We start from the raw sequence: 21,821 nt of genomic DNA, 5'->3' as shown, positions 1-21,821 counted from the left end.
TAAAAAAAAAAATGTCATCTTTGTTGTGATTGGTCATTTTTGAAGCTCCATAAAATACTAGACATAATAAGACCATTTCTAATGATACATGTATACTAACATGTTTACCAAAGTTTTGTCTGTAATGAAAATTGTTCCTATACTTTAAGAGAATGTGGATGCCTTTTCTCACTATAATAATATATTAAGACAATATTTCATTAAAGTAATCCTTATAGTGATTAGATAATAGTATTACTTTACATTGTATTTATATTAATATTTATAATATTATGTTATTTATTTAAAGCAAATTGCTACTATGGAGCCATGGAGGTAGCACCCTTTTCATTAAAACAAAGAGAAGTAATATTATGTTATATTTATATTATTATATTATAAATATATCATTGTATTATATTATATTATATTTATACTATTAATTATATTGAATTAAATTATTTCATATTATGTATTTTTTATATTATATTATGTTTATATTATTAATTAAATAATTTTTTTTTCTTATTTATTATATTCTCTACTTTCTAACAAGCAAAGCATTCTACAAGCATTTGGTTGTATGTCTAATTTGTTTAATTAATCCAAGTTCACAATTAATTAATAATTACATTATTTCATCTCACAACAAACTCATATTTAATCAATTAACTAGTTTAATTTTTATCTCACATTTTAAATTAAATAAATACTTTCTATTATTTAGTCATTTGGTTGCATGTCTAAGTTCACAACTAATTAATAATTATATTATTTCATCTCACAACAAACTCATACTTAATCAATTAACTAGTTTAATTTCTATCTCACATTTTAAATTAAATAAATACTTTCTATTATTTAGTTAATGTATTTTCCTCAATCACTCCAATCAACTAATTGTTTTATAACTTTTTCTATTTCTTACCAACTTAATTTTATCCATTCATTTTGAACAAAACAAATCAACACCACACACTTCTCTTTCATCCAAGAGAAATTTTCTCATTCAATCTCCACTTTAGATCTCTTAGACAGGTCATAAGTGTCCATCCTCCTAACAAAAAAAAATATAAATAGAGCTTCAAAGCTTTAGGAGAAAAAAGGGAATGTACAGGACGTACCCATGTTTTGAAGCAATCCATAGAATAAATCCATTTCACCATGAAGTTATTTGGTAAATTCATTTCTTTTCATATTATTGTATAATTTTTTTTTACTTAATATGAAATGTACAATTAATCTAGAATAGGAAAAAAATTATTTGCATGTTATTGAATAAGTTATTTTTTACTTAATTTGTAATTTAGAATAAGAATATTTTATTTTTTGATTTAAATTTTGAAATCTCTATTCTTCCTCACAATTTTAACTTATAAATCTATTTTTAAATGTGAACATATTGAACCATGCAAAGCATAAAGCTATAAAACAACACACACAAAAAAAATCATATCTTAATATGTGAAAAAATAGTAATCATACCTTAATATGTGAAAAAAATAGTAAAACAAATTAGATATCAACAATCTTGGGTTATCCAATAGTTGTAGGCTGTTTTGGTTTTGCTCTCTTTTGAGGCTTGTTGTGTATTTTCATGATCAGCCCCCTTGTTTTGACTGCTTTATTATCAAAAGCAAAAGACGAGAAAAAAATCAACTTTTACAATTTCATCAAATTTTTAATTTCAAATGTCAAAATATTATAGTACAAAAAATAAATTAATCATTTAATATGTGAAAAATTAGTAAAAAATAAATTATTGCTTTGCTTGTGGAATTTACTCATATTATTTTCTTTGCATTAACAAATCACATCACCTGCCCACAAGGAAAAATAATAATACCTTAATATAAATTAGATTTCAAAATCTCTTTGAATATGTAGCAAAAGACAAGCAAAAAAGAAATCAAAATTAGAAAATGACCACCCAAAATAGAATATAAAAAGACTCTATTCAAGAGAGTCTAGATAAGCAAAAAGAAATCAATTTTAAAAAAAGACCACCCAAAATAGAATATAAAAAGACTCCATTCAAGAGAGTTTAAAATCACAATCAAAATAAATAGTTTAAAGTAAAAAAAATAAATAAATACAAATTATAAAATCTATATTATATATAAAATTAAAAAATATTTTTTTCATTTTTTTATTTACAGTTTCTTTTTGGATTGCTATATATATATATATAAGATTAAAGATAATTATAATTTTTAAAATATATTATAAATTATTTAAATAATTAAAATTAAAAAATAATAACATACAATTATGAAATTTTAAAATATTATTTTATAACATACAATCTATTTGACAAATAATTTATATTAAATTATAATATTTTATCAAGATTCAATCACATAATAAAATATTACAATACAATCTAATTGACAAATATTTTTATTAAATTATGATATTTTTTCAGATTTAATCACCTAACAAAATATTATAATACAATTTATTTGAAAAATACTTTATATTAAATTATAATATTTTGTACAATATATTTGACAAATAATTTATATTAAATTATTCTATTTTGTAAAATCTATTTGACAGATATTTTATATTAAATTATGATATTTTATCAAGATTTAATCTCATTATAATATATTATAATACAATCTACTTATAAATGATGAAAAGACAGTTGATAAAAACCAACATACCTTCGATCTATTTACGTTCAACAATAATACAAATATCTAAAATACAGTTCTACTTACGTTCACCAATAATACAAATATCAATACGTCTTCAAATTTCTTCTACTTTAAAGGATTTTGTATAAAATCCAAGAAATGAAAATCCCAACTGATGTGAACCCTCCTCATTCCATTCCCGCCGAGAAGGCGAGATGGCTGAAAAGCTTGGAATAGAGTTATTACATGTAACAGATGAACTCCCTCCCAAACGATTTCAACAAACCCATCAATAAATCCATCGCCAGACATTGTTCTGCAGGAATGCGGAATGATACTGACGTTTCGGGGCTCGCATGCATCCTTGTTCCCCCTGCTCTCATCTCATTCACTTTCATTCACGCTTTTTATCCTGTTATCCTCCATTTTCAGCGCTAAACAATCTCCTGCTTAACCCATTTACTTTTTTTGGCCCCTGCGTCTCATCCTTTCATTCCAGCTCGCGATCCGTCTTTACCCAGATTTATCTGAACTACTTACTACCTACATTGTCTTTCATTTCACTGGATTTATGTGTTTGCTCATGCCCACCACAATCTGCATTATGGTTTTCTCTCCTAACTGAATTTTACACAAAAGATGATAAATTTGGTTCCAAGAGGCGGGAGTAGATCCCAAGACATACAGGGCATTGAATTTTGGTGCTCAGCTTCTTGCTGAAAAGGCCACAGTCTCGTCCTCCCTCGGTTCAATTTTGCATAGCCCCATTGCTGTAATTACAGGGAGTAAGCACAGCAAGTCTCTTCAGTTCTTTGTGATTCGGAGCTGCGTCTTTTTACCGTGTTTACAATTTGGGGTCCAGTTTTCAAACTCTAATTCAGGTGCACAGTTTCCTATTCACATTTTTTTTCTCAAGTTGTAAGATGAGTGGCACTTTGAATATGTTATGTAGAGCCCGACGGCCAGGCCTTGCAGGTTAACAATAGTCTCGATTGTTTTGGCTCAAAGATAAAGACCATCATAAATGCCTAAGTTTCAACAGAAAAAAGAAGTATAAATGATTTTTAAGATGAGTGGCACTTTGAATTCAGGTGCATAGTTTCCTTTTCACATTTTTTTTTCTCTCAAGTTGTAATATGAAATGCACTTTGAATAAGTAATTTAGAGCCCAACGGCCAGGCCTTGCAGGTTAACAATAGAAATCCACTGCGATTGTTTTTGCTGAAAGATAGATACCATCATAAATACCTAAGGTTCAACAGAAAAAAGAAGTATAAATTCCATAAAAGATGTAGGGAATTCCATATCAGTGTTACAACCAAAGAAGCAAAACTTCAACTAAAACCTGCAGAACTAGAGAGAAAAGTAGACTAGCAAATGGAGAAGTAAAAACTGAATGAAAAGAAATTGGAACAATAGAACAAGAATTGAAGAAATGAAAAAGTAAGCGTCTAACCCTAGTTATATCAGCAATCTAAAAACTGCATTAAAAAATTAAAGAATTTTGAAGAAGTATACGTTCTAAACCGAACCAAATCTTCAACATCTAACCAATAAAAAACAGAGTGAGTAGGATACTAGAGCTTGAGCAGGAGCATAATAAACTTGCAATCAATCTTATGTGCCTCCCCCTTGCCTCCCTTGCTTACACTTATCCCTTCATCTCTTGTTCACTGTGTACTCCTTTCATCTCTCTTGACTTCACCTAGTAGGTAGTTAATTAATTCTGCATTCCATTCATTTTTCTTCTCATCTTGATGATGGATCACTGACCGTGATATAAAATGTCAATGCAAAATAAACTTACATAGTTATAGCTCATTTATATGAATGGTGGAAAAACCAAATCTACTATAAATAAAAATGTTGTAACCAAATTATTTGATATTATTAAAACAATTTATAGATCTAACAAATTTTTTTTGGGGGCATGAATTAGTGTCTATAATATTACTTTATAAAAGACTAAAGAGATAATGTTCACCATGTTTGCAAAAAAGTGGGATCACGAATTGAAATCTAAACTAGGCGTTACCCAGAACAATCCCAAAATAAGAAAAAAGAAATGTGGATCAAACATTAAGTAAGTATTGGGGGGATGAATTAGTGTCTATAATATTAATTTATAAAAGAGATAATGTTCACCATGTTTGCAAAAAAGTGGGAATACGAATTGAAATCCAATCTAGGCGTTACCTAGAACAACCTCAAAATAAGCAAAAAGAAATGTGGATCAAACATTAAGTAGGGAGAGCTATAAGATGAGAAGGTCCTGAGGTTTACACTATCTATCCGGAAAATCTTGGCAATTAGAAAGAGGCTCCCATCTCATAATGGAAATATCTTTATTTGCTTGCTTTTGGTGATCACCATGTAGAGGAGAACTAACATTCCTTGTGGATGAAATAGCTAAAGCCAGTCTTGGAAATTTTTCAGTATCAGCCTGTTGGAGTCACCCTACCATGGGGTTGTGAGGTGACAGAGGGTAGGTGAGTATGTTGAGACTATCCACGTACTTTGTGCTAAGGTGGAGGAGAACCATGAAAATCAATTTCTATAATTTCAAGAATTGCAACTACATCTTCATTGATGCCCTTGAGGATGGGAATGATCCTAATGAGAGGGCAAGGTTGGTGGGACACTAGCAACCATGCAGAGAGTGTTGCCTCAATGAGCAAGGAATAACTGCAAAAAATGCAACCCCAAGGGCAAACTTGTTAGCTTGTTCTTGAATTTGTAAAAGAATTTTGGAGCAAATTATAGATTTACTCTAAATCGAATAATGAACATCAATAAATGTAGAGAATAGAGCTGAGTATATATCTTTCCAAATTTAAACAATTAACTTCACTTCGAAAGCATGCCATAATTAGGTAAATTTAGCATGAAGCTTGAGCCAATCCCCCAAAAGAATCGTATGCCAAGAAAAGGCTCATTTGAATGGCTGAAAGAAAATCATGAATCCAGTTACAAGCAACCTGAGCTCTAGAACAAAATCATAATGGATGCTTGAGATTTTCTTTCTATCCACAAAAAGGACAACGAGGTTGAACAATCCCCAAATGGAAGACCCTAGTAGAGAAGCATGAAGCAAAATGAGCAAGTTTAGACTCAAGAATCGCCAACTGAATAATTTGAAATCTTTTGTGCCATTGGCTAGTTGTGCATTGTAAAGACCATCTATCATCAAGTTTTTGAACCATACGTAGATTTAGAGAGTGCCACAAATATCGTTTGTGAGGTCTATAATTGCAAAATTAATATCAATATACCATTTCCAATCTTTCCACCAAGTTCTGTTAGATCTAAACTCAAATTTGTGAAGCATGTCTAGGGTAAGACACTTAACAAAGGTTTATCAAGGTTCAAAATCTTGATTGGTAAGTCTAAATTTCTTCTTTTCCTTAGGCCAAGCTAACAAATTATTAGCAACTTTCAAGAAGAGGCTGGAAATGTTCTAAACACCTCCGTGAAAAAATTTAAGGTCATAAGCCCATGGAATTTTGGCTAAAGGTCTATCTTGGCAAGCAATCACAAGAGACTACCAAACAAATTGCTAGTTGGTAGAGAGTCCATTGTGAAAAACATTAAAATTTCACATCTACTATATTTTGATAGCCTCCCAAGTCTTTCATATATTTTTAATCACAAAAGTGCCTTGAATTTGAATAGGCTCCTTCATAGCAAGAATCTTACATGCATCATTTTCCCCATGGGCTTTAATTGTCCACTTACCACAAAGAGCCAAATTGTAAAGCTAGAAATCTATGAGACCGAGTCCAATTGAATCACTAGAAAGGCAACAATAATCCTAGACAACATGGCGGAAACCTTTGCCTTGTTTTGAAGAACCCCCCCAAAAAAAACAAGAGCAAAATTTCAAGCCTTTTCAAAGGAAGCTTTTAAAGGCACCCACCATGAAGACTAATACACATAGGTAGCTGCTAAAACTTCAGAACAAACTTGAAACTTCCTAGCAATGCAAATTGGTGAAGTTATCCAATAGACCAACTTCTTTGCAAAAGAAGCAACAGCAAATTGCCGTAGAGAAGAAGAAGAATCTTGAAAGGCAAAAGTGATTCCCTGAGATATAAGTATATCACCATTGTCTATCCACCTCCATCCAAGGGCATTAAAGCAAGCAAGCAAAGAAAGGGATGATTGCTTATAACATTGTGTTTTCTGCTATTGGATGGCAGAATCATAAGCTAAGTAGAAAGTATCAAGAGATTGCAAGGCTTGCTTGACGCTATCCTCTTTTTTTAGGGGAGTGAGAAAATAATCATCACAAAATGACCAATAACAAGTTCTAGAAAAATTGGGAAGAGTTCAAGAGTGATGCATTTGACTAAATTATGCAAGACACCACTTGCAATTAAATAGCCAAAGCCCTTAGTAACAATCAAATTAAGAGCAAGGGCAAGTAGACAACCTTTCCATATAGATACAAAAAGCTCAAATGACAAAGATTGTCTACCATCAATGGCAAGACAATAAGAGCTGTCAGCAAAAAGCTTACGAACATAGTGTACGAAGTCAGGTGCGAATTCTAACAGTTGTGTGAGGGTAGAATAAAAGGGTCACTCACTATGACCATAGGTTTGACAAAATCAATTTTGATGAAAATGGCTTATTGGTGATAATGTCAAATCCATTCCATTACTTCCAAATAGCAATAATATTGTCCAAATTGTGTTTTCTTTTAATGAATCCTATTAGTCCTGGTTAGATAATGAGAGGAAGCATACTGTGCAGCTAAAGAGCAAGGGCTTTAGCAATGATTTTATAGAAGACATGCATTAGTGTGATCAGTATCCAATTGCACATATCCTTTGGATCATAGGCTTTAGGTATGAATTTAATATTACCTTTTGTTCATAACATCACCTAGAGAATTTGAATAATAAGATTTTAGGTAAACATGGAAAAGATCATTACCATTAGTATTCCATAAGGCTTTGTAGAATTTGCAAACAAATCCATCAAATCTTGGAGCTTTGTCATTGGCCATACTAAGAACCATCTCATGAAGGTCTTTTTGATAAGAAGTTGGTTGCTTGTTGCCTATCACAAATTGGAGACTTGATAGGGACCACACTAATGCATTGTTGAAGAGCATGTTTGTGCTTAGGTGGAGGTTCTTGAATTTTTAAGGCCTACTAATAGTGGTTGACAACATCTTGAAGAGCGTTAAGAAGCTTTGTTAAGAGCTGCTGACCTTCCTTATACTTTTTTCTTTAGAGGCATCGGAAATTGCTGATAATGACTCTACTAGGGGGCTTAAAATCAATGCCCAACTTCACTAGCTTAATTGTGAAGAAAAGGTTTCCAAGGAGTTTTTGTAATCCTTGCAAGCTTAGTCTTCACAAGTTGCATCCCTTCTAACAAGGTAGTATTATAGAGCAAGGCTACCAATATCTTGTTTTATATTTAAATTTATAAGTTGAGTAGGTATCCCCATGTTATTTTAAAAACAAAAGGAATAAATAAAAGCATTTTAAGAAAAGTTTTCAACTTAAAAGGTTTTGATGTATTCTTAAGGAGTCTAAAATGCTAATGAAACAAGGAAAGTAGGGAAATAGGCTATAATGAAATACCACCTTGAAAATAACAAATAGGATAATGTGATTTTAGGATCCTTGCATGGAATTATCAAGGTTTCCCAAGATAAAGAGCCCTACACTAAGTTAAATACTCTCTCAATTGATCTCATATTACTTTTTGAAGCATGGAAATATGAAGAATCTACAACCCCTAACTTAAATGAACACTACTCTTTTCAAAATAGAATGGAAATTCAAAAGATAGAGGGTATTGGGAAAATCAAGAATGCTTTTGGATGCAATTGTGTGAGTTTTTTGCATCAAAGTTCCAAATCATGCTCCATGATCCATCATTAGGATGAAGAGACAATGTTTTAGTATATGTTGCTGTATTAAAAAGAAGATCAAGTCAAAATTTAAAGAATTTAATTATAATTGTTATGACCAATATATTTGGTTTAATATCATCTCTCTTGCTATTTTTTAATTTGCACCTTTCGACTCTAGCTTTTACAAGTATCCAAAAATTGGAAGTGACCACTCTTCATTAACTTCAAAGTTGACATTTCTATTCTAAAGGGAAAGAAGGACAATATCTTTCTTGGATGTTTCACTGTGAGAATGGAGAGGGCTCAATTCAACATCTTGACTCAAAATTGTAATCTCAACACTTTATAGATGAGAGAAGATCACAATCTAACTTTTAATTATATAAGAGATTACGAAGACAATAAAAAGAACCCATACAACATTGAGCCTCTCAGGTTGATCTCTTTCCATGATCATTTTTTGGGAAGGTATTTTGGGTCAACTCAGACATTATGACATGTAAAAAGGGGATGAATAAAATTGTTGATTATTTCATTAAACTGCTCGATTCTGATTAGTACTCCATTATGATAACTTTAAACATAGATATAACTCATGATGAGCCTACCATAAATGTTATCGATAATTGGGTGATCTTTGATAATAGAAAGTTCTCTTAATTTTTGAGTTATCTTTACAAGTTTTGAACTACAGTTTGGAAGATGCCATGATAGAGAATTTATATGTTAAATTTACTCTCAATTTGTCAAGATGCTCTGGCTTGAATGCTCAAACCATATTAGAAATAAGCTCATTCTATCAAACCCTTGGTGCAATGGAATGTAATATGAAAGGAAAGATCATATACAAATTACTTCTTGTAAATCCGGTAGGTGTATTAAGGGTAAATGATATAAGTGTTTAGTTAGTACTAGGAGAAGCTTCTCTATTTATTTAAGCATGATCTCAAAAGCTTTGGGCTAACTTTATTACTGTAAAATCAGAAATTGGAAATATTAATATGAATGAGTTGAATACCTACCTCAATTATCTCTTTGTATATCTTGTTGGAATAATGAATGCATGGGGTTTAAGAGAATTGGGTGATACACACTTGAATGAGTATGGTTTGTATCTATTATTGACTGAGGGAAGCTACAAGGTGGTTGCAACTTAATTCTAAGTAGCTTTTGAGACATAACCAATGAGGTGTTATTACATCTTTAACATAGAATATGGAGTTAGTGTAATCTAAGAAAGGTGCAAATGACTCAAGAGTCAAAACTTGCTGCAGCCTGTTTAACAAGTGACATTAATAGTTGATTTGTACCCTTCTTTAGTGGAATATAAAGCTATGAAGTGTTGAAGCTCACTTCTTCATAATACAACTCCTAAGCCTAACAAAGATATAGAGCTATTGCTTGATCATTGAGTATCAATTGAACCAACTTCTCTATCTTGTCAACTTGACACCTTCTATGTTCTAATGAAGGACGTCAAATCAAAAGAGTACCTTTGACATATCACAACACTTCTTTTGCTTCCTGTTAATGGACAAGCTTCAGTTGGGCTAAAAACATAGAGAGATAAGATAACTAACAATGAGACAAAGGTTCAGTTGAATGGGGGCAAAATATATCAAACTAATACGAATTGTTTATAGAGTGATTCATCATTCGTCAACCAATGACAAATCATCGTTGGCTATCAACTTTAGCTCAACCTCCACAGGTATGGTGGAAGGATTACCATCAAATACAAAACTGTTCCCAAAAAATAAAGTGGTCATGCTGCTAGAGGTCTAAATCTAAGCAATACTGTAGAAGGCCTTACTAGATTAGATTTCATAGCTGCAATGTATTGGCCTCACTACCTGTGATGGCAAGATCCTCAACTTAGATAATAAGAATCCCGATGTCATCACCATTACTGTTTCCATAGACATTTAGATTTGAAAGATTTCGTCTAAAACAAAAATCTCAAAGATGTTGATCAATTTTTATGTACCAGGCTTGTGGAACATGCTTAAGCCCATACAAAGCCTTAAGAAGCCAAAAAACTAGATGATCACTACTAGCAACTCAAAATCTTGTAGGCTGTACTATGTATACCTTCTCATTCAAATCTCCATTTAGAAAGGCTCTTGACATCCATATGATACATCTTCCAACCAAATTGGTTTGCTATTGAGTGAAGTAGCCAAAATGTGACAAAGCAATGAGATATGGAGTTGAAGTCAACTCAACTATGTTTTTGATATACTAGTGGTGTAGGAGAATATCAACCAGAGGTTTATAGACTTGTGATTGTGATGGAGTAGAAGAAGAACTAGAGCCTCACGTTTGAAGGAAACACTACTCTAGCTCCAAATTGATGTGGTAGTCAAATATAGCAAATGCAATGATTGCATTTTTCAATTTAGAGGCACGTTGTTTGAAGGAAACACTAATCTAGCTCCAAATTGACGTGTTAGTCAAATATAGCAAATGCAACGATTGCATTTTTCAAGCATTACTTGGCTTGTGATTGCAATTCCTCTAAATATTTCTTGTGAAAGATTAAATTAGACCTTCTTTACACAGTTTAGCTGCTTATGTGCATTTAACATACTATCTACCTCATTTTCTCAAATTTTCAAAAAACAATTCTCGCAAAAGATCAAAGCCAACATTTCTTTATGATGGTAATCCTCATTCTATTTAGAGCTCTATTTGACTTGTTTTGGGGAATCTTTAAAACAATTTCTTGTGGTAGTTTTGCTTCTTTCATTCCATTTAATGCTTTATTTAATTTCATCTGGTTTGATGCACATAAATTTACAAATATTGCATCAAAACATTCCAAATGTTTCCAAGAACTACACTGAAAAAATTTCAGGCTTTCACCTTAAAGTCAACATCCATCAGCAAATTTTAAAAATCCTTTAACTGATTTTCAAGCCCATTTTTGCACTAGGTAAAAAACGAAAGAAAGACAAACTTTGAAAGATTTTTGTTGCGAGCCACAAGATCAGGCTCTCAAGCTTTAAGATCTGAGCTTGGCATTTTCAATGTGTCTCATTTGTATTGCTATTATTCTTTGTAATAGAAGTTAAAAGGATTTCCATATTCTATTGTTTTATCTGACTCGTTCTTTTCTGTCTTAGTCTTGAGCGGCAACTTGTGGGAGAGACCTAGACAAATACTTCATTGTCCCAGCTCTGAATCAGATTATGTTGGTGACAAATTCCTTGCAATTTTCTCTCTCCCTCCATGTTTTTAATAAATTTTTAAACAAAGATCTTTGTAGAATGCATGTGCAAAATTTGTTAAAAAATATCCTCTTGTTGCTTAACTTTGGCTTTCAAATTGTCCTAAAATCATTTTGGTAGTAATCTGCTGATTCACGATGTAATTGTTTTTGGAATTCTGCTTTGAGGGAATATTGGTGCTTTTCTTTTGATAGTATCTTCTGATTTTTTCAGAAGATGTCCTTTAATGAATCTTGGCAATGGCAAGGGGAGGAATTTCAGCTAGATGGTGATTCACCTCTGGGTAAGTTGCTTTAGTGAAAATTTCATCTAACTTATTTTGCATTAAAGTCTAATTAAGATTGTCAAGCTTGCAGACTTGTGCACTTGCATGTTGATTCCTGCTTCTTGGTAAGATTATTGGTAATTTTCTTATATGCTTACTTTTGTTTTGAAATCCAAGATGGTCTTGTTGGTTATTTGCATTATTTATTGAATCTTGGTAAGATCAGCAAATTCCTAGATTGTTATCTCTTTTTGTGGATTATTGTTGTAAATCCCATGTAATCTGACATTTCCCAACCTGAAGTTTTACACGGTATTTTACATTTTGATAAGTTTGAAGGAAATCCAACTTCTAATGTTTCTTGTGAGGTTCAAATGTAGGCATTTCCTGATCTGTAATGAGATTTCAATTCAGATGAGAGAAAAACCGGCAAAATTTATTCAATTTCACAAATGCCTCAAATACATTTAAATCCCAGAATCATTGCACTATTTTTGAACACTTGGGAAGATTACAGAGTGTAAGATTTCAAAGAATTGCTTGAGATCTCTAAGTAGGAGCAAATGCCTTAACAAATAACCTAGTTGCTCAAGGAAATGACACAGATTCAAAATGCAATGAGTAAAACTTAACTATTCCATTTTTAAAGTGTGTATCAGTAAACTAAATTAATGAAGTTGTATTTATAGAAAATATGAGGAGAAGAGTATTGCAACTCACTCTTCAAGAAGTGTGACTCCCAAGGAGTGAGATTACACTTCATTCATCAAAAACGAAAGTGTAACTACTAATGAAGAGGATGACACCTCACACTCCAAAAAAGACAAGTGTTAACTAAACTTGAGTGTACAAAGTATCTAAGCAAGTTTAATCTATTGTGTAAAGTATGCATAAAAATGCATAACTATGTCAATACCCCCCCCTTAAGTGTAGTTTATGTGGGTAAAATGGGTCCTAGAAAGACAATGCCATGATAGTTACCATGTACAAAAGAATCCCCCAAAGAGAAAGATAGCCACCCAAAAGACGAGAGAGATAAGAGAGGAATTGCTTCCCAAATCCCCAACAAAGCTTGCAAATGGACATACTCAATTTCTGTGAAGGGCTTAGTTAAGATGTTTGCAACTTGGTCCAAAGCAGGATAAAATTAGAGATTGATGACTCTTTCATCAATGAGCTTTGTGATGTAGTGCATTTGGACCTTGATGAGAGAGATAGCCACCCAAATGACGAGAGAGATAAGAGAGTAATTGCTTCCCAAATCCCCAACACAGCTTGCAAATGGACATATTTGATTTTTGTGAAGGGCTTAGTTAAGATGTTTGCAACATGGCCCAAAGCAGGATAAAAATAGAGATTGATGATTCCTTCATCAATGAGCTTTGTGATGTAGTGCATTTGGACCTTGATGTGTTTGGTCTTTTCATGTTGGACTGATTTTCATGAGAACTAAATGACATTTTGATTATCACAATGTTGTTTGAAATGAAAACCAAACATTTAAGGATCTGTTAAAGCTAGATGGTCTTTGTGGTGGTATTGACAACCCCTTTGATATTCAATCTATACCGAAGATAGAATATAAGCTAAGGTTGACTCACAATCATAAGAATTGCCACAACCTAGTTTGATATTGTGTTTCCCATCAAATCTATATCTTTACCTATTGTGTAGTGGATCCAACAAGCTAGTGATACAAAGTGGCATCACTCGATGGAGTGGAACACTTAGCCTCAAGTTCGATTCCAAAAAGAAGCTTGATTCCAAAAGGAAAGGGAATTGGTCCAAGCTTGCAAATAGCTGTGTGAAATCACGCGAGAATATCTGGGGCATACTTAGGTTGTGGTAGATTGATTGTGAAATTAGATTGAGTGATCTCAATGTTGATGAAGTAGTGTAGAAGACCAAGTATGCCATGTCAAATCTGTCATGTAGAGTTGACTATATTGTCCCAATGATTTATGAAGTATTCCATGTGATGATGAGATCATCAACATATAGAACTAAGATCAAAAGCACATCATCTTGTCACCCGATATAGACATTTGGATCTAAGTGACACTTAGAGAACACTGTTGAAAGAAAGAAGAATCCATCTTTCCATACCAAGTCCTAGGGGCTTGTTTGAGACTGTAAAGAGACTTCTAAAGTTTGCATATCAAGAACTTTAAATGAGTTTTTATGGTTTGTCCATGTATGTCTCCTCTTGGAGATAGCGGTAGTTTACATGACTAAACTGCTCATACGAGAATTTTTTCACATTTTAGTATGAGTAAGAAGTGAAATGGAAGGTGATTTTGGGACAAAGTGAGAAAATGAATACAATTTGGGTTGTTAATCAACCTTTCCAATTGTAATTGGAGCATCATCTTCTAATTCTTGAATTAAAAATAAATTTAGAGTGAATCCAACACTCTTTCCAATGCTTTTGTGTGAGATCTGATAGACAAAAATGAGATTTATTGACAAAGAGGGTACATTAAGAACATTATTGAATGTTTTGTCATCCATATCAAAGTCAAAAATCCATAGACATCTACTAAAGAATCATCAGCAATGAGAATTTGCGGCTCTAATGAGGACAAGTCTTTGGAAGAGGCTATGTGCTGTGAAGCACTGGAGTTAGTAATCTATGAATTAGAAGAAGATAAAGAAGTGATTGCTACTAATGCCTTACTTTTTCCCTTATCAGATTTGGAAAAGGAAGAGGGAAAACCCTTAGAAAAAGAATCAAAAAGACCGATGACAATATTAGTGAACCAGTCCATCTATTCCTTCATACAGTCAGATTCATTGTGCCCCTCTTATATTAAACACATTTGACCTTCCTTGATTTTTATGATTCTACCTTTGAAGCAGATAAGGAAGGTTTTGTCTTTTTGTTTCTCATGTAAACTACCTAAGGCCTTCTGAAGCATCGTAGATTAGTTTGTAATCAATGCATGCGATCAAGAAGACTTAAGTGTGCCCATTTAAATTAAATTTTCGTTCTCTTTTGATAGTCTTTAAGTGAACTCATCAAAAGAAGGCATGGAAAACGTTGTGTCAAAAGCATCCTTAGTGGAATAGAAGGTAGAAACAAAGACAAAATATTTATGATTGTGTTTTAAAAGTACATCGAGAATAATTTGTGCATTGTCTCTTTTCTTGCTCTTATATAACTCTAGTTGTAGCCTTAGTGATTTGAGTTGTGAAATGAAGTCCTAAATCTATTCAAAATTGTTTGCAATAAGACTAATAAGGTTATTTCTAATCATAGTTCCACATAGTTTCTTGACGGGGGGATGGGTTTCAAGGATTGGGCGACCAAGGGCGTAAATTTGGGGATGGTGGCGAACTGGAGGTGGTGGTGGTGGGGTGGTGCTGATATAAAAATAGAGGTGAATTGAAATCTGTGATGTCCCCAATTTTAGCCTTTAGGCTAATGAGAGTAATAAGGAGAAATTAATTAAATTAATTTCTTATAAAGTCATTAAAATAAATTAATTATTAAAAAGTGACTTTATATTTAATTAATTTAATTAAAAGTGACTAAAGTATAAAAATAAAATAATAATTAAATTATTCACTTAATTAAAATGAATAAAGTGTACCTACCCCCTTCTAGAAGGTGTCTCATGACGGGTTGAAAAAAAAAGATAACTAGAAGAGGGTGATTGAAGGAATGCAGACTTGGATTTGAGATTGAAGAAATAAAGGGTTTTGTAGAACCTAAAGGGTGTCTACAGACTTAGAATCTTTGGGAACGAAAAACTCCCATAGATTGCATAACTGAGGGAGTGAAAGACCTCTCAAGGGGTTGCTTGTGAGTGAGGAGCACCCAGCTCTTCACATTGGGTTTATTGAAGATTCAGATCAGTTTGATGGTGGTGGTGCTTCAGACTTTCAGATTTAGAGACCACCTCGTTCAAGGTATTCTACATCAGCAATATTCATTCTTAAACCTTGGCAATACCTATTGACTTCATTTGGAGATTTTGGAGACAAATTGGAGGCAGATTGAAGGACTTATAGCTTGCTGTTAAAAAAGGTTGCAGACCTCTTGGAACCACATTTTCACTCATATCTCTCATTTGGAGCATCGATTCTTCCATTTGTTGATTGCTGATTGAAGGGAGAGCATGGGCGATTTCTTCAAGGGGATTTATTGGTGTTAAAAGTGCATAAATTAATTGTTTGAGAAGGGCCGAGTTGTAGCAGGTCTGCCACCCCCTAAACCCATTGAACTCACCTATAGTGCCTAAGTATGGTTGGAAATCCTTAAGAAAGGTTATGCGCTGTCAAGGAGGCGAATTCCGATCAGATGTGGGTGAATATGGGAGGCTATTAACAGCAGCAACAGTGGTTTTTTTCTGAGTCATCTTTATCAGCAGCAGTACAGCATCAGACATGAGCCCCTTTCACAACGATCTGTGAACAAAGCTTGTCTAGATGTTCATCGATATCCTTTAGTGGATGAATCGGGCACTTTGGTGGAGGTGTGTGGGGTGTTATCAGTATCACATCTCATGTCTTCAGACTACAGTAAGCATTTACACTAACAGCACTAAGAGGGTCACCTTTAGAAGGACTTTTTGGCACTTGGGTGAGCTTGTAGATCACCATATTGCTTCCTACTCCACTGCAGATTTATCAGGTTCATTTCATTATATTTTCAGTTTCGCACTCAGACTTTAATGGCTGCTATTGTCCACAGAAATTAGTGTCAAGTGTATGGTCATTGGGAGAAAATTACTTATGGACTTGTATGATCATTTGCAATTGAATTTAAGGACGAATAAGAGTGTTCTTGAATACGTGTTTATCTGAGGTTCCATGTTAAATGTTTGACAAATTGACAGTTGGCTGTAAGTGCATATGTACTCATTGTAAACTCATGTATATGTGTGGTTAAAGGCTTAGAATGTCCTAGATGATGCATTATGCATGATAGTGTTGACTTTCCAAGTTTAGGAAGTCATTATATAAGGATATATCAGACTGATTTTATAAGAACAGCAAGTTGGAGGACTGTCTGACAAGTGTTTGACAATATTCCTTGTGTCTCACAAGCAAATTTTAAACCTATAAGACCAAGGGATTTTTCAAAATCTTCAAGGCAAAATCTGCAATATAACATCTCTGTGAGTGCCCCTTGAATGGCCAATTGCTTTTCATGATGTTAAAGGTTGCAATCAATATGTAACGACATATTACATATAACAAGAGACCCGACGACGTCCCCGACAAAGGTGGCGGAAGTGGTGGTACTGTTGGGGGACGCTTCCCCCAAGCCCCAAGTCTTGGAAACATTCCCCTACAAGGGATGCAGGTTTTCTTGGGGGACGCGTCCCCATGGAACACTTCCTAATTGATGATCTTGTTTTTCATCTATTTTGCTAAACAATATTCTAGTTATACCAATACTGCATCAGGTGTATCTAAACTTGAAATGTGAAAGAGAAGATCCAGAGATACAAATAGACATAAGAACTGATGTGTTTCATTACCTTTATTAAAGCACTTCGCTTTTTTAACATCTGCATCAGGTTCTATTTTTGTTTCTTGAGCTATCTAATACAATTATTTAGTTCACAATGGTAAATTTTATTTTCAATCTAAAAAATGTTAGTGTGTGAATATAGGAATTTTGATAATATTGCATTACAAATATCTAAACTTGAAACGTGAAGGAGAAGATCTAGAGTTACAACCAGACAAAAGAACCTATGCATTTATCACATTAAATAACTTAGCTTTGTTTGTATCTACAATAGGTTATATTTTTGTTCTTTGAGTTACCCAATACAATTCTTTAACTCACGATAGTAGAGTTATTTACTTCTCATTGTAAAAATTAATAAGCTCTGCATATAGGGATTTGAGAATACAAAGATCACAAAAGTACCCCTAAAACAACCCCCCACAAAAAATTGATTTTGGCACTTTATAATTTAGTGTGATTACGTAAAGCCATGAATACATGCTTATAGCTCTGCAATGCTTTGAGAAAAAGGCTAGTGAATAACTATAATCTGATGCACACTAAAAAAATGTTGCCGTTTCAGTCTGTTGTGGTTCCTAGGGTTTTTGAGAACTTGCATTTTGAGGGCTCCTTTTCGTAGCAATCGTGTCATTGTTTTGGAGATTTGTCCTTTACCTAGCATGGGCATCCATCATATTCTGCAGTGGTTTCGTTTGGAAGGCATGCAAAGAACAAAGGTGTGGGTGGGTGTGCTCAACCATTCAATGGAGTAATGTGAGCAAAATCTTCGTAGGGCAGCAAGCAAATACAAGATTCACGATTGCAGATGGAGAAAAATAGGAGGGGGATTTTGAGATATGGAGTTGAACGAAATGGGTGTTGGCATTGCACACTCTAATGGTTGTTAAAGGTGATTGAAGGTGTTGTTGTTGATGGTAACCTTGCAATCTTATGGCATCGACAGTGATAAGTTGAGACTTTGTCATGTTTTTATCATCAAAACTCTTAGGTTTTTGACATCTTTTGGTTTGCATAGTAGTAGTGAAGTATTGTAAATTGACTATATGTATTCCATGTGTTAAACCTGAACTTATGAAATCATGTTTGAACTTTGCCGGTCTATTCCTGCAGCCATGCCATTTATTCCTGTAGCCAAGTGATTTGTTCCTGTTGCTATGCGGATTATTTAGGGTAATATCATATGTGAATTAATGAATGTATTAATTAAATAAAATACATATGCATGTCCTTGTATGTTGTTTTTGTTGTAGTGCAGATAATAAATGATGCCGCAGTGGATATTCTCCTTTCATGCCTGAAGAAGGAAGAATCACGTAAGAAATAGCTGGAGATCAAACAGAAGAGGAGCCGAGCAAGTGCAAGGTATGGCATGAGCGGAGCAGCCAGGCAGCACTACGGAAGTTTAACTCTAATGGGCATTGAATTCGCAAAATATCGCTACGGCATGCAAAGACTGTGGTTCGGTCTACATCCATGTTTCCTGCAGCCAAGCTCTAGTTATCTTCTTCATCAGTCAATCATCCGCCTCTTCTTCTGGGCGTGATTTGAGTTGTCTATTGTAGTTGATCTTTGCTTTTTAATAAGCTCTTCCTTTTTCTTAGAGGTTAGACAGAATAGAAAGGAATAGAGCAGAGAATATTGAGAAGCATTCTTGAATTTTCTTTTCAAATATGTAGTCATTTTCAGGAAGCAATGAATAAAAGATATGTTGTTCTGATCTGCTAAAAGTATTTTTCGGGAAGCTTGATATCACTCATCCAAGGGGGCCCACTTGGTGAGTGATCCTGTGTTTATGCTCATTGAAATTAGTTCTTCTTTAGTTGCAGTAGAAGTTCGTGCCTTGACTGTTCCTTCAGCCAAGCCAGAACAGAGTGATTTCTGTTATTTATATTAGATCATTCCAGCATTGTTTTTATAAGTTTTCCTGTAGCCTTCTATAATTTCCATTCTTGCCTTTTCTTTCCGCATAATGTTAGTTACTGCAACAATGCAAAAATAGCCATTGAAGGAGCTTAGTGCATATATAGTGCAGACCCATTTCAAGTTTTACGTCCCTGGGTTGATAACTAAATGAACACTAGCCATGAAAATAGTAACTTTACCAGATGAATGTCCAAACTTCAGGTTGAGATTTCAATTAGAGTTATTATTATTATAGTTGGAGTAGACAGGCAGACTCTACACCGGTGATAGTTCACCGACAACAACAATAATGTTTACCGACACCCTAGCCGACAAGATTTTGATTATTGTATTTTGTATTTAATTGTAATATCTTTTTGTAAGCCGACATGGCATGTTGTAATAAGACTCATATATAAAGTATGAGATCTTGTAGATCATTTTGAGAGATATAGATGAACAAGGATAGATATGATGGGTATGTAGAGCGAATATAAAGGCAGATTTTGTAGAAGGGTTTATGGTTATTGTATGAGCTTAAACCGGTACTGAACCTGGCATAGCAGATGCTGTTTTGTAGCAGTACATTATATTGGATTCTCATAATCCATTTTGTAAGTCAGTGAGACTTCCTTTTGTAATTGAGTAGTGAGCTCTAGGCAGTTGGCCTTCGTGCATGTGCAGAACCCTCTTGTAAGTAATATCCATTCATTGGTCAGTGAGTGAATATTGTGGGTCACAAATCCCACTGAGGTTTTTCCCACACCAGGTTTCCTCGTTAAACATCTTGTGTTATGGTGTGCTTTCTATGTTGTCTTTACTGTTCATATTTACTGCATTAATTCTTGTTTACCGGTACATTGTTTTGGAATGCAAAATACTTAATAAGGTCAGAAATTTTGAAACCGGTTAGATACTGATTCACCCCCCCCTCTCAGTATCTTTGGGACTATCATCAATCCTAACAATTGGTATCAGAGCCTGGTCCTCTATTTTCAAAAGCTTAACAGCTTGAGGAAGATTCTGACACCGGTACAGATGGAAAACTTGAGAAAGCAATTGGAAGCAACTCTTGCAGACTTTGATGCAGAAAAGTTGAAGAATATCAAACTTGAAGATGATCTAAGGACTGCACAGGAATTCATTCAAGGACTTCAGGAGAATCTCACTATTGCTAGAAACAAAAGAAGAGAACTTCATGAGAAGATACAGAATGATGATGATGACAAGGAAACTCTTAATGAGCTTGTAAGCAAGATGAGGCAAGAAAACATGACCTTGAGGAATGAGATGCAAGATATGATTATGAGATTTTGGAAAGACATTGAAGACAGAAAGAAGAATGAAGATGACTTGACTAGGAGACTCAATGATGCTGGAAATGAAAATCTAAGACTCAGTCATGAAAATGATATGTTGAAGACAGATCTGATTCACATGGAACATGATAAAACTGAACTTATGAGACAGAAGGGAATTTTGGAAAATGAGTTGGCTACTGCAAATCAACATAAAGAGAAATTCAAGAAAAGTTCAGAAGAACTTGATGGTATGCTGAAAAGTCAGAAACCAAATGGAGACACTAATTGACTTGGATTTGAAGTTGGTGAAAGTTCCGGTACTGCAAACAATCATGATCACAGTAAAATGCCTACAAATTTAATGGGAAATGCTTTAACTGTAACAAGTATGGTCATAGAGCAAATCAATGTAGATCTAGAAACTATCAGAACGCTAATGCACCCACCGGTCAATGTTCCAAATGCAACAAAAGTGGTCATAATCCAGAAAATTGTAGAATGAATGTAAGATGTTATGTTTGTGGAAGATTTGGACACTTATCTAATCAATGTAGAACACAAACCGGCATAGGATATGGAAAGGCTATTCAGAAAAACAATGTGACTTGTTATGCTTGTAACAAGATTGGACATATTGCAAAATTTTGTAGAAGCAAGACTTCACCGACAAATAATAAAGGACCTAGTTTGAAAGGCAAAGAGAAGGTAGATGAGGTAAAGCAAGAATTTTCAAGACAATGGATTAGAAAGAGAGATCGGAATGTTGATGAGACTATTCCTTCACCGGTAGAACAGAGTATTACTCCACCAACAGGAGACTCTTCATCCAACTGAAAAGTAACCCTTGGGGGTATTGCAACAAGTTGAAAATCATGCAAGTTTACCCTCGGTTGATGGTAAGAAGATGAACTTCTTCTTTATCAGCAGATGTGTTTAGTTTCACTTAACCGATAGGCATTTATTGTGGTTGTTGGAGGAAAAGACATTATAAATCAGTGTTTTTCCCTCTTTTTATTCACCGAGCATTCAAACTTTCAAAGAGCGTGAAAAACCCGAGCGAAGGCATCCAAAGCGAGAAGTGAAGCAAGTTCTTTCAAGCATCCAAACCTATCAGGCAGATTAAGGTATTTATCAATGGCTTCCTC

At 33.8% G+C, this 21,821-nt stretch overlaps 1 protein-coding gene across 1 annotated transcript in view; it reads left to right on the top strand.

Moving 5' to 3' along the window:
• Window positions 1–2,769: 2,769 nt before the first annotated feature.
• Window positions 2,770–21,821, top strand: part of LOC131072451 (protein XRI1) — a 61,209-nt gene continuing 42,157 nt past the window's right edge. Inside the window, exons 1-3 of the mRNA XM_058008614.2 lie at window positions 2,770–3,502; window positions 11,619–11,686; window positions 11,937–12,006. Coding sequence (XP_057864597.2) covers window positions 11,940–12,006 — 67 coding nt within the window. The 5' untranslated portion in view covers window positions 2,770–3,502; window positions 11,619–11,686; window positions 11,937–11,939. The remainder of the gene's footprint in view (window positions 3,503–11,618; window positions 11,687–11,936; window positions 12,007–21,821) is intronic.

This window comes from Cryptomeria japonica, chromosome 5 (assembly GCF_030272615.1).
Source record: "Cryptomeria japonica chromosome 5, Sugi_1.0, whole genome shotgun sequence".
NCBI classification, from domain to species: domain Eukaryota; kingdom Viridiplantae; phylum Streptophyta; class Pinopsida; order Cupressales; family Cupressaceae; genus Cryptomeria; species Cryptomeria japonica.
The sequence above is the reverse complement of the archived record's forward strand: the minus strand, read 5'-3'. Positions and strand labels throughout refer to the sequence as shown.